A 19,213-nucleotide genomic window follows, 5' to 3' on the forward strand; every position below is an offset into this window, starting at 1 on the left:
TGGTGTTCCAGGGAGCTCAGCCATGCGAGGCGGGAGGGGAATGAGCACATTTGGAAGTCATCAGACAGCTTTAAGCAGAGGGCAGATAAATCCCCAGCAATTACTGAAGCGTAATTAAAGAGATTTGAGAGCCAGCCTGGGTCAGCTCATTCAGAGGAGGGGTTTTAGGGGGAAATATTTCACGTGGCTTTTCCTCAAGAAAGAAGCTGCAACTGGAAGCTCCAGGAAGAGCAAGGGAACAGGGAAACCGTGGGGGTTGTCCCTCTGCTCCAAGCCTGGGCTGTCCTTATCCCTCCTGGAAGATCCTAGGATGCAACTGAAGGCTTCCTGGGATGGAGAGCTTGCTGAATATGGTTCTCCTTCTACCTGAAGTGAGATTTTGGGTTTTTTTTCCTTGTATTACACTTAAATTTTGCCTTTACTCCCAGTGACTATGGGATGATCATTTGTTTGCTCCCTGCCATTCCTCACCTCTTGGGGACAAGGACAGACGCTGGCTCAGCACATTCCTTGTGAGCCAGAGAACTTCAGAGAGGATGGAAGTTGGGGTCACCTCCTCCCTCTTGCCAAAGTCTTGGCTAATAACTGTAAATCTCCTACAGATTTATTTCTTGTCTTAAAATCTATTTTAACCTCCCTATGCCAACCAAAAGACTTTTTCTGGGGGGGTTTTAGACGTCTCTCACTTGATGTTTTCCATAATTTTTTCTGTTTTCCCGTGGTTCTGGTTCTGGTCCTGCCCCAAGGACAAGGAAACTTTTTTGGAAAATTGGTTTATGGGGACCTTGTACTACGGGGGCTTCGTCTGCCCCCAGAATCCTGGGCTGAAAGGGACCCAGAGGAGAGCTGATGGTTCTTAATAAAATGCACTTGGGATTAGTGGCAGCTGAGGCAGTTTTGTCATTTTTGTGTGAAACTCTTGACTGAAAGATTTGGAAGAAAGATTCTGACAGATCCCCGATGGGCTGCTTCCAAGCATGAGACACAAATTGCCAATTTAGGGAAATAATTGGGAAAACAAATGCAAATTAAGTTTTCTTCGTTTTTCATTTAGATTTCAGCACTTAAGCCTCCCACTTTCTTCTCTTCTAAAGAGAACTTGGAAAGCTTTTTTTTTTTTTTTTAAATTCAATTTACAATGTAAGTATTGCTGAAAAAAAAAAATACAAGTAAAAAAGACTTAAATGCTGTTTCTATATGAGAGACCCTGGCAAGCTGCCTGTGTGTTGATGAGCAGATCTCAAATATTTGTGCTCTGACTTATTAAAACAAGGATGCTGGTCCCAACCCTGGAAGTTAGAAAAAACCTGATGGATGCATTCAAGAGGTGGCAGTGGGAATGTCACTGTATATTAAGCTTTTTTAAAGATTGCCAATTTTTTTTTTTTTTCCTCAAAGAACTCAGCAGGCTGAAACTTCTATGTTGGTGGTGGGTTTTTTTTTAACCCCATAAATGATTAATTTGAATAATGCGTGCATGGCAATCACCTTTTCTCTTATTTGAAAGGTTATTCTGCACCCAAAACTCCTGTGGCCTTAATAATTTAACTGCTTATGCCTCTGGCAAATAAGTAATGAGCATTTTAATAATAATAATGATGATGGTAATAATAATAACAACAGCAGCAGCAGCCTGTCTGGAACTGTGTCTTGGAGATCTGCACACAAAGTGCTAGAGATGGATGGATGGATGGATGGATGGATGGATGGATGGATGGATGGATGGATGGATTTTTCTTGCTTCCTGGTAGAAAGTAACTTCCAAAATCAGTTCTGGGTGTGTTTTTTCCAGCACTGGTTTAAGCACAGTCAATAACTCCAGCTGGGCATGACATTTGAAGAGAGCTGGATCATTTTTACTTTTTTTTTTCTCTTTTTTTTCTTTTTAATTCCAGTCCACCCAGTGAACTGCAGATGGGAGTGAGCTGAAGCTGCTCAGCATGTCAGGAATCTTAGGCAGCTCTGCAACCACATCACCCTCCCTGAATAATCCCTGCTCCACCACAGGCATCTCCTGAGGTCCCTCCACCACCCTGCACCCTGAATATGATTTTCTGCAGCTGCAAGATCTGGATCTGGGTGGGGAATGCTTTACAAGTAGGGACCAAAGATGGGGGTTAAAGGATTTTGAACTCTAAAATGTGGTGCCTGGTTGGGAAAACCAGTTTGGAAAGGACTTTGCTGAGTGCTGGTGTTTGCCCAGGGCTGGCATCTCCCCTTAGTGCACTCAGCACCCCCCAAGGTGCTTCCAACAGCATTCTGATGGCCACAGCAGATTAAGGAGATTTTTTTTGGGGGGGGGTGGGAAGGAAATGCTGGGCAGAGGCCTGACCTAAGCATCTGGGATCTGCATAAAATGCCCTTGGGAGTGGTTTTTTTTTAAGACCTATGCAATTTTTCCACTTTTCAGAGCTGCAGGCTGTGATGGAAACAGGAGCACGTGTGATGTTTCAAGCTTCTGGGCCCATTTCCATCATTCATTTACTTTGCAGAGAGGCTTCCTACACGTTCTCATCCTCCTGAATATTGTGAGATCTCCAAGATTTGGTATTGATTTTACAGCAAGGGGTCAGTGACTTCTTTGTCTCCCCATCCTGATACTTGGGGCTGGCTGTTCAGTTGCTGTCAGCCCAATTTTGGGAGTCTTTTGGTATTAAATTCACTAAATTTGCCACCTAAACCTGCTAGGTGGATGGTCAGTGGGGTGCTCTTAGCCCTGTACAGTGAAAAAGCACATGGAGAGAAGAGAAACAGAGCCAGGGCACTCAAAGCAATCTCTTTATTTCAGCTACTTTTCCAAAGCAGTCAAAGCCCAGCAGTGAAGCAGTTTCCTAGCAAGAACTTCCCATGTTTCCTTCTTGCAGATGGCTTGGGATGCACTCAGGAGGCAGGGGGCAAGGTGGAGGTGGGGAAAAGGATGTTTCTTGCTGCTTTATGTACTTTGCCACTGCTGTGGCAATGATTTTTCTAGGAAACAAGAAGCTAAATCCCCCCAAATATCTCTGTGGTAAAAAAAAAAAAACCAAACCAACCATAAAACTTTTTATTCTTTGCAAGGTTTCTTTTCCCCTTTTCAGAAATGAAGGTGCTATCAGGTGGTCATTCCCAAACATGAGCATGGCCTCAAATTCCAGCTTGGCAACAAGCCCTCTGACATTGGATCTTAACACAGGGCCCAGAGTTTTCCTTAAAATGGGAAATACACCCATTCCCACTCAGGCTGGTTCTGGTGTGAGAAGCACTGCTAGGGGTACCCAAGTTAGCCAAGTTGGAGCACGTGGCTCCAGCTGGACTGAAAACTTTGTGCCTCTGAAAAAGCTTTGCCAGACCCATGGACTTCTTTATTTAATTCTGGCATCGTGCTCTCAGAATGTAATAGTGCACAAAATGGGACAAAAATTATAATTTAGAGTAAATGTACTGGGCAAAATAGTATTAACACTGTTGTGTTCTTGCCTACTTGAGTGGAGATGTTGGTGAGTGTGGGCTCTTATCAGTGATTTGGTGGAGGAGTCAGTGACATTCCTTAAGTAGCACCCAGATACCTGGTACCTGAAGATGCTCCTCAGATGTCATTAAAATGGCTTCTCTGAAGCAGAGCACAGAAGTGAATTTTTTGCCACCAACTTGGCAAACCCTTTAGGGAGGTTACTGGGGGTCTGTAGAGGGTTGCAGAATCAGAGCTTACTGCATGTGTCTTCTCCAGGGCACATAAGGGCTGAAGCCTTTTCTTGGGTAGCTTGCATCACCTCAAAACAGTTACCTCCATCCACAGAGGTGTCCTTGGCATGGACAGAAAACCCTGGCAGCAGGCCAGGAGGACTGCAAACCTCCCAGGTGGAACTAGACCTATGGATTTCTAAGAGGGAAGACACGGATCTACCAAAGCTTTGAGCCTAAAGCAGACGAGGGGCTACTCTACAGCTGGCTTGATTAAGTGGCCATTGAAGATGATGTAAACATCAGACTCCTCACTATAGATGGCATTTTCTCTCTCCCTCTTGAACATCCTCACCCAGACCTCCTCTCCTTCCTGCAGGTCCAGCATCAGGCTCTGGCTCTGCATGATGCTCCGGTCACTGGGCTGGGCGTAGAGGATTCCCACTTCTTTCTCATTTTTCATCAAGTGCAGGTAGGTCTCCTTGAAGTTCCAGGTGTGGACGTTGAGGCTGAAATAGTAGATTCCTGCCACGTAGCAGAAGAACTTCCCCGAGAACATATTGAAGTGTTTGTAGAGGTTCACAAACTCGGTGTCAAAAGTCAGGTGCTGGAAGTAGTCGGAGCTATGAAGAGGTTTTCTCCGCCCCACTGAGAAGGCAGCATAGAGCTGCTTGCAGGAGTGGCCTTGGGGGCCAGGCTGGCCTTTCTGTCCCTTCCGTCCACTAAAGCCACGTAGCCCTCTTTCTCCTTCCTTCCCAACTGCTCCAGGGTACCCTCTCTCTCCCATTTCACCCTTGTCACCTGTGAGCATAAAGGAAAACCCTGTCACGACCAGCCCTGAGCTGGAGACAACCAGCAGAGCAGCTGCTGAACCCCCATTTCCCCAGATCTGGGGGTGTTGGTCAGCTACCAGAACATTCCTAATTCTCAGAAGGACTAAACTGCCAGGTGAGATAATTTGCAGGCTGTGCCATGCCACCCCTTCACCTTCTTTTTGGGAGCCAAAGTGGACGGTTGCCCAGAGAAGTTGTGGATGCCCCCTCCCTGGAAGTGTTCAAAGCCAGGTTGGATGAGGATTGGAGAGCAACCTCATCTAGTAAGAGGCTTCCCTGCCCAAGGCAGGGAGGCTGAGGAGATGATCTCCAAGGTCCCATCCAACCTAAGCCATTCTGGGAGTTTCTTGGTGTCGGGATGAGCACGGTTTGCAGAGTGAGGGGGAGGGAGGAAGACAAAGGAGATGTCCCCCCACTCCTTGGCTTCACCCACCTTTGAGGATGGTGATATCTATAGTGGGCTGGACTTTGGGCAGGGAATAGGCAGGGGCACTGCTCCTCCTTGTGTATCGTGAGGAGATGATGGGGCTGGGCTGCTCTGAGGGCCCACAGCATCTCACACACGAGAGGCGCCGGGGTTCCTGGACGGGTCCTGGCAGCTCCTTCTCTGTGTTCCCAGTGGACACCAAGAGCAGGAGAAGCAGAGCCCTCATCTTCAGCAGAGCCAGCTGGAGGAAAGGAACAGAAATGATTAAAAGGGTGATTCCAAGCAGAGCTCCTGATGGGCCATCTGTTAATGTCACCTCAGGGTGCAGTTTCTCCTGGTTAATGATTTGCTTCTCTTGGAGTGGAGACTCCAGGTGGGAAGGGTGCCCCACAACCCACTGTTTACCAGCCAGGGAAAAGGCAATCCCTGGCTCCCATTACCTCCAGTTGAAATACTTAACAAGAGACACCAGGTAAACAAAATAATAAAAAAAACCAAAAACAAAACAACCACCAAAACCCAGCCAGAAGCTGCTGAGATGGGGAGCTGAGGCTGAGATGCTCAGAGCTGTCCCAGTGACCTCTGCTCAGGGCACACTCGTAAAAGGTGCTGGGGAAAAAAACCACAAAGTTTTGCCCCATTTATCCCATCACCACCCTGAAAAATTCAAAATCAGCCTCAAAAAATGAAACTTTATTTAAATAGAGAACCTCAACCTGATTGGTTTTTGCCTTGAGGAAAAACCTGAAGGGAAATGAAAATAAAAGGAGTTAAAAGCATTTGCCTCTTTATATAGACTCTCCCAGCCTCTTGCTGGTAACCACTTGCCAAGGTGGCTTTGCCAAGCTGTTTGTGGCTTTGATCATAACCATTTATTTGCTCTTCCCAGTAAAAGTTTTGTGGATGCTTTGCATTTTTTATTTTCCAGCGTGCAGAATGGAAAACCAAACAGTGGTGTGGAGTGGAATAAGCTCCAAAGGTCCTGAAGACTGAGTGAAATAACAGAGAGCAAATGGAATAATAAAATGTAATTATCTCCTAAAAAAAAAAAAATAAAGGTGGTGCAAAGGAGGTGAGTTTTCTCCAGCTCCCCATTGCCTTCTTTTGAGGGGGGACTGGAGCTGGGATAAGTGATCCTGTGTGTAATTAGTGTCATTCTGCTGATTGCAGAGGGGTTTCCTACAGGACAGACTTTGGACTGATGCCTTTCTGGACCTTTTCCAAAATTAAATTAGTCAGCTGGACTCTTGCTGACCTCAGGCTGGGAACAGCTTTTACAGCTCCTCTTCTACCAGCTTTAATTCCTGGAATGGCTGGGGAAGGCAGGGTCTTGGGTTTTAGAAAAAAAATCTCTTGGGTTTTAGAAATAAGGTTCAGTGAACACACAGGTCCCATCCATGGAGGGATGGAGAGAATCTGCAAAAGCTTCACTGGGTACAGAATGGACCAGCTGAGAAAATAGGGGAAAAATTGTCAGTATGGGGCAAGGTGATCAGATGGTACCAGCATCCTTGGGAGATGTTTTCTTCTAGTTCTTACCTGCACAAGAAAAATTGTCCTTCACACCTTTTATTTGGTGTAATCCAGCTCCCTGGAACCCTGCTGAATTCTTGTTAGCAGCACCATAATCACTTTCCTTCTGACAGCATCAAAACTCTCCTAACTTGCAGTGATCTTTCTCTTCATTATCCTGTCTCATTCCAGGTGCCAGTCTGAGGAGGGATTTATAGGGATTTATAGGGATGGTGGTGGATGGAATGAGGCACCTGAACCTGACAAAAAAGTTAATTTCTGTGAATTTTGGTGGTGAGAATGGCTGGTGGGTACATCCACTCCAACATGAGAATATGTGTTCTCCCTGGAGAGCTGGTTAAATACCATGAGAGCTTTCTTTGAAACCTTCAGCTAAGGCTGAAAAAAACTGTTTGGTTTTTCTGTCCCTTTTTTGGTTTTTCTGTCCCTTTTTCTGTCTCTCAGCAGAGAGACAAAACTAAAATATTACCAAAAAGGGATTGTTTGTTCAGCTCTTTCTGCCTGGCCCAAACCAAGAAGAAAAAGCAAGCAAAAATATCAATTTCCTTGCATTTAATTCAAATGCTTCTGCTGTTAAAAGGTCTGTCTGTCTGTCTGTCTGTCTGTCTAGCCAGGGCTGGCAATAAGAACCCTTTGACTGCTTCTGGTAAAGATGCAGTGCCCAACCCAGGCATGCTGTTGGTTGCCATGTTCAATCCAAGACAAAAACCCATATTTTTGCTTTGCACTGACCTTGAAAGTATTCTGTTTTAAATATAATCCATCAAGCCTTTTATTTGCACATTTTTTTTTTTTACCTGCCATGAATAACCCCCTCAGAAGGGCTGGTTTTCCAGCAACACTTGGCATTCCTGGTGCCTGCCAGAAAAAAAGCCAAATTCCTCCCATGGAGGATTTCAGAGGTGCCAAAAGCCTTTGTTTGAAACCATTAGTTCCAGTCCAGGGAGTTAAGTGATGTGATTCTTTCTTCTTGTGGGCAACTTCTTATTGAAATATATTTTCTCAACACTATTAAAGCTGGAGGGAACCTTGATTGATTTTTTTTTTTTGTTTATTTGGGGTTTTTTTTTGTTTGTTGGTTTTTTTGGTTTTTTTTTTTGGTTCATGATTGAGTTTAATCTTCCAGCTCAAGGTAATCAATTTATGTATGAGGCACAATTGCTCATGCAAAGCTTTGATATCATTCTGTGTACCTGAAGGATTTCAACACTTTGATATAAAGTCACACATCTGGGCAACAGGAATGATCAGAAATCCCCACAGTGGCTGCAGAAATAGCTCCCTTGCTCTGCACCCAGAGAAAACAAGGCAAGAACTGCCTGAAGGTTGGACCAAAAAGTTTTTCTGTGCTTAGCAACAGGGAGTTTGCAGCTTGAGGCTGAATTTTGGCCATCACATGATGGGGCCTTCAGCACTGCAAGCAGCCCATAGGGTGCAGAAGAGGTTAGGTTAAAGGTACAGCTCTAAATCCCCCCCAAACCTCTGTTCTCACTGGGTGCAGATGAAATATCTCCTTACCTTGCAGAGATGCTCAAAGAATAAATCCCACTGACCCCTTTCCTGAGCTCCCACGTTGCAATATGGGAAGCTGATGAGGCAGAAATTGCTCTTGGATCCCTGCTCTGTGCTTTCAAATTTCTGCATACATTTTATTTCCTGTTATTCCTAGCACTTTACTGGGAAAAGCCATCCCTGATTCTCTTTGCTCTGAATTCCCAGCCCAACACCAGCCACTGCCCACTGAATTAGTGACAAATCTTGACTGAAAACCCCAGAGGGGAGTTAAGACTGGAATTGATTTTTTGCACTGTCGAGATGGAAAACACATGGATGTGTCAGCCTCACACCCTGGCACCATTCCAGAGATGAAAAATATCCCAGTTCTGCTTTTTTTCACCTTTTGTCTCCTGTCAAGCCTTGACCCCCTCACTGCTCCAGAGCTCCTTGCCTCCCCAGCAGCAGGAAACGAAGCATCATTAGGGCTGGGTTTGTCTGGCCACTGGACTTCCTCTTGGAAATTATTTGTTTGGATTATTATTTTTTATTTTTTTTTCTTTTAAATTTTCTTCCCTGGGAGGATCTAAAATTTCTGCATGAGCAACTTCTTGTAGAAAAGCCCAAAACACAGAAGGAGCTTGTGCATTTTCCAAGGCTCAGACATTTCCTCTGCCCATGGGCTCCAGGCATCTCCTTCCCAACACGGGGCTGGAAGGAAGGATGCTCCTTTCCAGATGAGGATCAGGAGCCCCTCTGCAGCCATGGGGTGACTTGAGAGCTTGCAGAGAAGAGTATTTGGATCCCAAAAGGCAGTGTGGTTAAAACCATTTCCTCTGCAGTGTTTTGCAGATGACCACTGTTAACATCCTCTCGCCCACGATGTTTCCAGAGGAGCTGGGGGGAAGTGAAGTGGGTTTGGGAGAGCTGGCACAGCCAGCTGGGATGAGCCTTGAGCCTTGTGAGCCAGGATCCAGCCTTGGAGAGGTCCAGGGAAGTGAGCTACATCCATCCTGCTACTGGCCTGGGGGGACATTTAGACAGGGAAGCTGCAGTTCCATCCTCTGTGGGGGTTTTTTGTTCTGGTTTTTGATTTTTTAATTTCTTTGAGACTGTGTGCCTGTTACCAGGGTGGGTGCAGGGAGGAGGTGGAAAACACCTTCACCTCACTAGTCCATGGCCCAGCACAGCAGCAGCTGCTGCAGTCACCCCGTGCTCTTTCCAGCTGAGACTTCACCTGTTGGGCATGGGAAGAGATGATGGAGCCCAAGCAAACATCCCTTCCCACTACCTGCACAGTTCTGACCTGGCAGATGGGATGGATTTCAGGCAGTTCCCTGTGGAAGGAGGAGTTGTGTCAGATGGAAACAGTACTTGGCAATGTCCTGGAAATTGTCCTGCTCCAGGCTGGGCAGGTTTCTTGAGAAGTATCTTGTCTCCAGAGCACGTCCAGCTGGTGATTCACCCAGTGACACATGGGGGAAGTTCCAGTAAAACGTTCCCAGGGCAGCCTCTCCCATAAAGCAGCTCATCCTGACCAAGCAGACAGCACCCAACACTCCTTGGTCCTTCCCAGTGGAATGTCAGCTTTCTCCTGGCTCAGCCATTCCAGGAACCTGGGCTTGCTGTGTGCCCAAAGAAAGCTGGCAGAGGTGTCCCTGCAGCAGGTCCCATGCTGTGCTGTCTCAGATGGGTAGGTGGGAGTACCAGGACACTGGTTCTGGCAGTGGAAGACCATCCCATCCCATCCCATCCCATCCCATCCCATCCCATCCCATCCCATCCCATCCCATCTCATCCCCGCTCAAAGCTCATGCAGGAGCAGCACTTCCCAAACAGCTGCAGTTTTCCTGCAAAGCTGGAGAAGCAGAGTCCATGAAAGATTCCAGACCTGCAGAGGATGCCAGGAGAGAGTTTTTCCCTGTCCAGGATTCCCAGGAACTCAGCTCAGAGCCCATCAGGCTGGGGCTCCATCCCCATCCCTCTGCCTGGCCACAGTGAGGAGCAAAGCCAGGCTAGCAGGGAGCAGCGTTCCGGAGTGCTGAGGGTGAGTAATGAAATAAAGAGCATTATTCAGACCAAACGAAAGCCAGCTCAGCAATAACCTGGCCTTGCATTTCTTTCTCCTGCTGCAGCCAAGCAGAAAAAGCAAACTGAAGAAGCTCGAGCAGAGACCACCTCATTTTATACCTCACCCAAGCAACCTGTTTCTGCAGGGTGGGCACACTTTGATCCCCAGAGCAATAATAATTTTTTTCTCCCAATTTACTCAGCCCCATTTAACTCACCTGGTGTTTCAGGACCTCTGTCTCACTGTCCCTGAGCAGGGTGCATGCTATGAAAGGTTCTGTTCATTGGGGTTTTGGTGTTCTCTGCAGCTTCCCAGCTGGAGTCCAAACGAAACACAGAAAGTCAGCCCTGCTCCTTGTGAAGCCCAGCAGTGAGGTTGTTTGTAAAAGCAGGGATTTTTTTTTTTTTTGCTTTTTGCTTTTTTTTTAAAAAAAAAAAAAAAAAAGTTTCTTTGCTTGCATTAACTGGGTTCCTGGGTTTTTGTCCTGCTGGAGTTTCCTCGGGACACACAGTCAGTCTGCGCGGTGCCTCTCGCTATGAAGACTGAAAAAATTTGGGAATTAAAAAAAAAAAAAAAAAAAAAAAAGGATCAAAAAAACCACAGACCCAAAAACCACATCCAGTGTTCCAGCCAAGAGAGAAAGTGCTGGGATCACATGGAACTGATTTTTCTGTGGGAGATTTCAGCATCTTTTTTAGGCAGGAGAAAGGAGAAAAAAAAAAAAAACAACCCAGAGTAAAAATCCAGAGTAAAAGGTTTGGATTTTGGCAAAAATGGGAGCAGCAATGGAAGCTGCCCCTGCAGTGACTTGGGGGAGGGTGTAGGTGTGTGTCTGGGGTCCTGGGGACAGCCCAGAGCAAGGGAAGGACTCAGCTCCCTGCTGAAAACCAAACTGGTGGCTCCCGTGGGGGCAGCTTTGGTGTCAGCCTCAGGAAGGTTTTGTGCAGCTTCAGGATGCTCTTTGCTCTCCTTGCTCTTCCTGAGCATCTTCAGAGATGTTCTCCAACCCTGTCCTGCCTGGGCTCAGGGTGGTCCTGGCCACGGGCAAGTCCACTGAGAAGGTTGGTGGCCACCAGGGAGTGAGGGTGCTGGAAGAAGAGGAGCTTTGTCCATTTGGGAGTATGTGTCAAGGACAAATATTATGGCTGGGAAAGGACCCCCAGAGACACACAAACATGAGCAGTGGCTCCAGCTCACCTGCCTGATCCAGCTCTGCCTAAAAAGGCATCAGAAACATCTCAGCAGCTTCCACAGTTCATCCTTTCTGCTTTTAAATGAAAGCATATTCTTTTTTTGTTGTTGTTTTTTTCAGCTTTCAAACACACTATATATAATAGCTGAATTATTTGAGTCATAACCAGCTCTTTAAATGAAAAGGCATGTTTTATATGGATTTTTCCACCAGGCTGAACAGGGTGAGAGTGCTGTGTGTTTGCTCTCCAGGCTGGGGCTCTGAGCCATGACAACGTCTGCACCACGTGGCAGGGATGCACACAAGGATGTTTTTTCCTATGGAAATATTAAATATTAAACTAAGTTTCCCCCTGGCTTTCTGCTGGGGGGGTCACTTTGGATCCCAGCAGCACCCCCCCTACAGCATTCCCAAAATGCAGCCAAACCTTGGCAGTGTTTCCCAGCCCCTGCAAGGGCAGCCGGGAGGGTGTGCACGCAGAGATGTGATTAATGCTGTGCTGAACTCCAAAAATAAGTGGAAAAAGTGAAGAGCAGCTCTCTATACTGTCATGGCAGCCCAGGAGGAGCTTCTCTGAAATAGTCACCCCCAGCCAATAATCTCATTTAATGCAATAAATTATATACATCCACCTGCATGGGTGCTTCCAAGTGCCCAATTGCACAAAGCCAAAAAATACCAAGGAGCCAACAGGACTTCAAACAGCAGCGTGTGAATGATAATTGGGAGCTGCTTCAGAATAATTGACTCAGGAGAGTGAAAGCTGATTTCACAACAGGGTGAGAAAATCTTTATAGCTAAAGCCTGAGTCTGAGCGGGACCCGAAAGGTTCTGGAGGAGAAAAAATGCCACCGGTAACAAGAGTAACGGGTAACAAGAAGTGGGTGGCTTTCTCCAGGCTGCTGGAGCTTTTCCAGGGCTGCTCTGGTTGAGTAATATTTGCAAAAGGGAAAGGAGAGGACCTGGATAAATAGAGGTTAATCAGCTGTCAAAGTCCCTGAGCTGCAGCTGCTCTCTAATGAAGAGTTAATGGAGGGGAAGGCAGCGGGTGCCAATCAGCCCGGGCTGCTGGGAAGCAGAGCTGGCAGATTTAATTGCTGCTCCATGTTACCAGTTGATTTGAGGCAGGTAAGCAGCAAAACACCGATCAAAACCTTTTAATTAAAAAAAAAGAAAGAAGGAAATGTCGGTGATCCTAATTCAGGCTGGCACGGGGAGCTGGGTGAGGGTTGTGGGGAGGGGGGGGTGTTGGTCTCTCCCACTGTCCTGGCTAATGAAGTGTTATGGCACGAGTCCTGCTGGCCAGGCATGGGGTCAGCTTTGCCAGGAACCTGCTGAGTGACCAAGTGACACTTTTCAAATTGCCGGCGCTATTTTAAAATTAAAAAGAAGTTCAGCTGTAAGAGTCGCGGCCTACGCGCAGGGGTGAGGCCTCGCCTCGAGTTTCCCCACCCGGGTCCGGGATCCTGGCTTCAAAATGGACGCTGAGGGCCAGAGGAGAGCAAGGAGGTTGGCGAAGGGGAAAGTTTCATGAAGGAGCTGGGGTTGTTCAGCCTGGAGAAGAGGAAACTCATGGAGGGGATCTTATTGAGGTCAAGGGAGGTGCTTGTGTCCCACTTAGCCCATCTTGGGCGCTCTGCCCAGCTTTTGGCGCCATAGTCCAGAGAGGACACGGAGCTACCGGAGAGTCCAGAGGAGGTCCCTGAGGTTGGTGAAGGGTTCAGGGGCACCATATGAGGAGAAGTTGAAGGCATTTGGTCTGTTCATGCTGGAGAAGAGGAGGTTGAGGGGAAACCTCATGGCAGCTGAGTGCTTCCTCAGCAGGGAAGAAGGAGGAGGAGCAGGCACGGAGTTCTCTCTGGTGACCCCAGGGTAGGACCTGAGGGAAAGGTAGGAAAATGTGTTGGGGGAAGTTGAGGTTAGAAATAAGGAAAATGTTTTCCAGCCAGAGGGGGGTTGAGCAGTGGGACCAAGCTCCCCAGGGAAGCAGTTATGGCACTGAACCTCCCTGGGTTCAGGAAGCCTTTGGATGATGCTCTCAGGTGTGGTTCTTGGGGTGCCCTCCAGGAGTTGGACTTGGTGATCCCCATGGGTCCAACTTGGCAGATTCTGTATTCCATGATTATTCCTAAAGGGAGGTTGTGTCAGGTGGAGGTCAGGCTCCTTTCCCAAGCAGCAAGAGACAGAAGGAGAGGACATGGCTTTAGGTTGGATATCAGGAAGCAATTCCTCATGGAAAGGGGGATCAGGCATTGGGATGGAGTGCCCAGGGAAGTGGTGGGGTCACCATGCCTGGAGGTGTTTTAGGAAAGATGGATGTGGCACCCAGTGCCATGGTCTGGCTGATGTGGTGGGGTTAGGTTGGATTTGATGATCTCAGAGGTCTTTTTCCAGCCTCAATAGTTCTGGGAATATTGCTTCATCATTAAACCTCATGGATAAGCTGTCCAGCTTTAGATGTGTAAGACCCGTTCCTTGCATCTAAATTTGGAAATCCTGAAAGATTTGAGAGTTGGTTTTGAGGTAAGCCTTTATTCAATGGAAATGGGAGCTCACAGTGGTCATAAACAGCAAATCCATCCTCGTGTCCACCTTCCTTTGGAAACAAAACCAGCTGTGTTTTGCTGACCAGCCTCTCAGATAGAGCATGAATTTACTTTATATCCAGGGCTCAGTGTGTTTAGCACCAGCTAATCCTATGGGGCTGTAGGGTTGTGTTGGGAACACTATCTAAACCCTTTTGAGGGAGCAGGACAGCTTTGTGGCCTTTCTCATAGCACCTTTCTGATGGTGCAGAGTCTTTGCTCAGCTCTGTGCCTGGAATCATGACATTTTCCCATCATGTCATGTGAAAGGTGGCTTGAATATTCTCAAAACCTTATTTTCTCAAAAACTCCTATTACTTCAAGTAACATTAGGCAGTGAGCACTGTTCCTGCCCTTGGGTTCTCTTCAAGATCCAACCTGATGAAAGACCCAAATTAAAATAGCCAAACCTGGGGAGAATTCCTTGGCCCAGCACCCGTGGTCAGCGTTCAGATGGCTCCATCACACTGACTCTGTTTGTACAGAAACCAAAATGAGCTGAGAAGGAAAATATTTCTCTGTGTTGTTTTGCTTCCAGGACAAAAGGGAATTTGGCTTTTTCGATTGCATTTCCTTTCCAGTCTTTAGATGACTTGTAATCACAGGGTGCTGAGCAAATAGATGGTGTTCTACCTTGCTGTAAATGGCTTGGAAATTTGTTTTAATCCCTTGGTGGGGTTCACCTGGTGTGTCATTCATCACAGGGCTGCTCTGCATTCCAGCAACTGCTCCTTTAATTTGCTGGGCTGAATGAAACAGCTTTCCCAGGCCTGCTTATACAGAAGTAATGATGGGTAGAAATCTGTAGCACATAATAATTGCTGTTTTCCAGAGGGAGATGCATGCATGCTCTCAGAATAATCTTTAAAACTTGTAAGAGTGAGATGGGTTGTGGATAACAGTGTAAAACTGATGGAGAGTTATTTCCTAGCAGGTTTGTTTTTTTTTTAATCTCTACTTTTCAGCTTTGAAATGGTATTTGATGGCTCAAACACCTGGCTGTGGGACACCACTCCCCCTCCCCATGCTTTCCAAGAGCAGCTTCAGGTCCCAGTATAAAAGCTTCAGCTTTTATACTTTTTGGAGCCCAACACACCTTGGGGACAAAATATTCACACATCTATATCCCCAGGAGCTGTTTCAGCACATTTTTTGCTTGAGCCTCCAACATCTTCATCCCCTCATAAAAAAAAATCCACCTGAAACCCTAAGACTTTTCCCTCAGAAATCTGAAAATAGGGCACAATAATTTGTCACCAGGGAGACAAATGCCTTGCACCTCTCCATGGCATCCAGTTCAAGCTCATCCAGTTCCACCTCCCTCTAGCCCAGGTTCCTCCAAGCCCCATCCAACGTGGACCCTTCCAACATGCAATGCCTTTCAGCACTCTTTCTTCCCAAAAAAGCTGGAGTACAAAAACTTCTTGACACAGTAGCAGCAGTTTCAGAGCAGGTCAGGGAAAGAGGTGACAGAGAGCAGGTGAGTGCTATGGAGATGTCTCAGCAACTTGCAAAATCAAGTTGAGTTTTGGGCACTGGGCTGGAGCTCTTCCATTCCCTCTGCCTTCTGAGAGAGGCTGTTAATAGCTGGACAGCTGATACAAAGCAAAGCAAAGAGTTTTATTTGGACATCTTGACACTGAGAAATTGGCCTTTGATGGGAATCCAGTCCCGTGCAATGTTTTTGGCAGCAGCAATCACCCCCATTCCGGATTTCCCAGGTTAATGACTTCCAGGCTGGTTCACATGGGGTCAGTGGAACAACTGGGGGTTGATTTTTATTTTCTTCTTGGCAATAGCTTGAAGAGCAAAGCTTCTGGCAATGCTCAGCCCCATTATTGCTGCTGACGGCCTCCTACAGACTGCTCATGCATTATAAGGATCCTATTCCTGCCTGGATCAAATGAGAAATTAAAATTAAAATTAAATAAAAATCCTTCCTGCTTCAACATTTCAGCGTTTGCCACGGATCAACTGCACAGGGTGGAGACAAAACTGTCCATCTGCCTGGCCAGGAAGCAAAGCCTATGGCTGATCTGAGGGATGCTCCTCATTAGGTTGGGTTCCTGTCTCAGGATGGCCACTGGTGACAGAGCAAAGAGGAGAAAGCAGCTGCCAGAGGCATAACATGGAGCAGAGCCAGAGCCAGAGGAGATTTGCCTGATCACAAACAGCAGCTGCCAACAGACAGATGTTTGTCTGGGCTTAAATTACCTTGCCTGCACGCCTGGAAAAGGTACTGCCTTAGAAATAGCAGTGCTGCTGTCCCCTGGGGCTTTGCATAGTCAGTAAGGAACAAGGGTGTTGTGTAAAACCAGGGGCAAAGGGCTCTGGAGGTGTCTGGCAGGGAGGAGATTTGAGCTGCTGCATGGGAAGGTTTTGGTGAAGAGAGGGGAAGGGATCCATCTATGATCCTTTCCATCCTGCACTGCACAGAAAAAAAAAAAAAAAAAAAAAAAAAACCCAACCAAAATCTGGGAAAGCACTGTGTTTTTGTCTGGGAAATTTTTTTATACTTTTTGGAGCCCAAATTCTCCACGAGAAGCTGAGGTTTACCATGAAGATACAGAAGATCCATGAAGATACAGAGTACACATGAACACCATGAGTACACAGAGGATCCAGGCTGTGGGGCAGCATTTCCATCTCTCCAGCACTGCCCTCGTTTCCTGGGCAGGATCTCAGAGACCTCCAGGTGGGGTCTGGGTGGATTGAGGATTAAATCCCAAGCAGATCCAGATGCCAGCCCTGAGAGGTGCTGCCAGGGGGCTGATCCAGATGATCCTGAGCATCTCCTCAGCTCCCACCCAACTCCAGAAACAGGGCTGACAACTTGCAGGGTTATCTTTTATCTCCAGGAAATCCACCTGGATCAGTGTCAGACCACGGATGAGCACGGACCCAAAACTTCATCCCATGCTTTTTTCCCAGGCAGCTGATAGAGCTGTGGGAATGCAGCCAACTTGCAGAAACTCCTGGAGAAGAGGAGTGTTCTCTCCTTTATCTGCACGTTGTACAGGCAGAAAACCAAACATCATGGAACATTTTGTAGAGAAGGAGGGGGGCGGGCAGCCAGCGTGGCTCAGCCATGGAATAACCTGAAACATCCTGCATCCCAATTAATTGGGATGGAAAGGCACAATTAGCTCCAATTAAGGCAGCCTCATTGCCTGGCCCAGAGCAGATCTGCTGGCAGTTCCATTTTCTTACCTTTCCACAACTTCCAGGCTGCAAGTCAGGAGGTTTAATACTCCCAGCACCAAGTCCTCCCCCCTGAACACCACGAGGATGGATGCTGAGGATTTGGGACTTACAGTTTTTGGTGGAGCCCAGAGGCACCCCCAGCATCAGGTCCCTCAGAGAGGGACTGGATTTATTCAGGCTAAAAATAGAGAGTGCAGGCATGGGATATGCCTGGGGTGACACAGGTCCCTGGGATAAATCCCCCTTCCTCTGCTTAGGGGTAGTGCTGGACCCAGCAGGACACAGAGCCAGGTGGCTCCAGGCTTTGCAAGCTGAGGATCAGCAATGTGTGTCCTATGGAGGCTCAGGAATGGTTCTGAGCTGCTTCTCAGAAAAAGCCACTCATTAAAAGATAAACCCCAGAACTTATCATAAAGCCTGTCTCTTTTTTTTTTTTTTTTTTTTTTTTTTTTCTCAATGAGCATCACCGAGGTTCCTGAAAAGCAATTTAAGGCTCCTTTGACATCTCTTCTTCTTCCAATCCCTTGGCAAACTGTTCCATGTGCAGCTAAGGCATGGACTCTGGAGCTCTGCATAGGATGAGAGTGTTCCCTCATCTGGACAGGAGCTGCACTCCCCCTCAAGTGGGAAATTCCACCCCATTTTGCTTCTAATGTTGCAGAAAGGAGTTAAACGGAAAGGAATTCAAGGTAAAGAAAAGTTGTGATTCAATTGTGAGGCTTTCTGTGCATTTCCAACTTCATAAAGTGATAGAAATAGTTTGGGTAGGAAAGGAGCTTTTAAGATCACCCAGTCCAAGCCTCCTGCAGGGACATCTTCAACTAACTCGTGTCCAACCTGACCCTGGATGCTTCCAGGGATAAATATAAGTGCATAGAAGGAAACTATTTCATTTAAAAATAATAATAAATGCTGGGGGGGTCAGAAGAGGACATTTGGACACAGGGTGGCCTCTTCATCTCCATCCCAGAGCAATGCCAGGACTTGGGGCTGCCCAAGATGTTGGGTTGTTCCCTAGAATTGCAGGTTGGTGGAGTTAATGACTTATTGCTGGGATTACAGCTTGAGTCTCCATCATCCTGAGATCTGGTTTGTAGATTTGTCCTCATTTGTTTGTTCACAGCTGGTCAATAGCTGAGAACCTGCTTCAATCTCTGGGCTGTTCACAAACATGTTTGCCCAATGTATTCCTGCTCATTGAATGAATTCCAGCTTTTCATTAGTGTACCCAGGGCCTGATATTCCTTCTGTTTCCTGAATGGATGCAATCAAACAGATACATCAAATAGAAAAAAAAAAAAAAATTCAACAAGAAATGGAAGGGGGGAAGAGGGGAGGAAAAAAGTTCAATCAATATTTTCAGGAAGAGGTGAAAAACACGTGGACTTTACACTCAGGAGGGAAGGCAGAGCAGTGGGAAAGGCAGGAGCACCTGGATCCAGCATCATCCCTCTCCAAAGCCATTACCCTGAGCCAGGAGGAATCAAATCCATGGAAAACCAGCAAAGTGTCAGTGTTTGCACCTCCTGGAAAAGCTAAGTCTGCTCTGTGCTGAGTTCACCCTGTGCTCTCACCCTCACCATATAAACCTCAACCAAAGGTTGTATCTCAAGCAGAGCAGAAAGCAAAACAGGTTTCCCTATTTCCCTAAGGAGCTTTTAGGATTTCTGGGTGGTTTTCCCCCCTGACCCTGTGAGAGGATGGAAAATCTCAGGTGTTTGTGAGCTGGAATCAATGCACTTTCTAATTTTGGTTCATCTGCCAAGCTGCACTGATTTTTTTATTATTTCCCTAGAAAATGACTCCTATTTCACAATGGAAATGAATTCTGTTAGAAAAAAACTCCTGATCCAGTGTTCCTCCTTTCCCAGGCCTGGAAAAGCAGCCTGGCTGCTTTGATGGATCAATCACATTGTCTCCCTTGGGAATTTTTCCAACTGGGACATTGGTGGGCACAGATTCTGAATCCAATCATGCAATCTATGTTGGCAAATTCTTTTTTTTTTTTTTTTTTAATTAACTAAACCTTTTCAAACCCCCAGAATACACTCAGTAGATATCCAGGGGCTGCAGACTGGGGAGGATTCCAGCAGGAGCTGCCACGTTTTGGCAGGAATGTGTTTGGAATCAATTTCCATGTTCCCCTCATCACTGAATCAGACCAAGCCATGGTAGGTGCAGCCACATTCAGGAGTGTATAATTTCTGTATGTAC

General features: G+C 46.7%; 1 protein-coding gene across 1 annotated transcript; it reads right to left on the minus strand.

The window, feature by feature from the left end:
• Positions 1-2,765: 2,765 nt before the first annotated feature.
• Positions 2,766-10,538, minus strand: C1QTNF8 (C1q and TNF related 8). Its single transcript, XM_071760997.1, has 3 exons — positions 10,236-10,538; positions 4,927-5,161; positions 2,766-4,461 (listed from the first exon to the last, which is right to left on the minus strand). Exons 2-3 carry the CDS (start codon positions 5,144-5,146, stop codon positions 3,914-3,916), a joined length of 768 nt encoding a protein of 255 aa, XP_071617098.1. The 5' UTR covers positions 5,147-5,161; positions 10,236-10,538; the 3' UTR covers positions 2,766-3,913.
• Between the last annotated feature and the right edge of the window lie 8,675 nt (positions 10,539-19,213).

This window comes from Heliangelus exortis, chromosome 17 (genome assembly GCF_036169615.1).
Source record: "Heliangelus exortis chromosome 17, bHelExo1.hap1, whole genome shotgun sequence".
NCBI lineage: Eukaryota > Metazoa > Chordata > Aves > Apodiformes > Trochilidae > Heliangelus > Heliangelus exortis.

Coding starts and splice junctions, on each gene's coding strand:
- C1QTNF8 (XM_071760997.1), bottom strand. CDS start 5,146: ATGAGGGCTCTGCTTCTCCTGCTCTTGGTGTCCACTGGGAACACAGAG. Junction 4,462..4,926: donor AGATATCACCATCCTCAAAG/GTGGGTGAAGCC, acceptor TTATGCTCACAG/GTGACAAGGGTGAAATGGGA.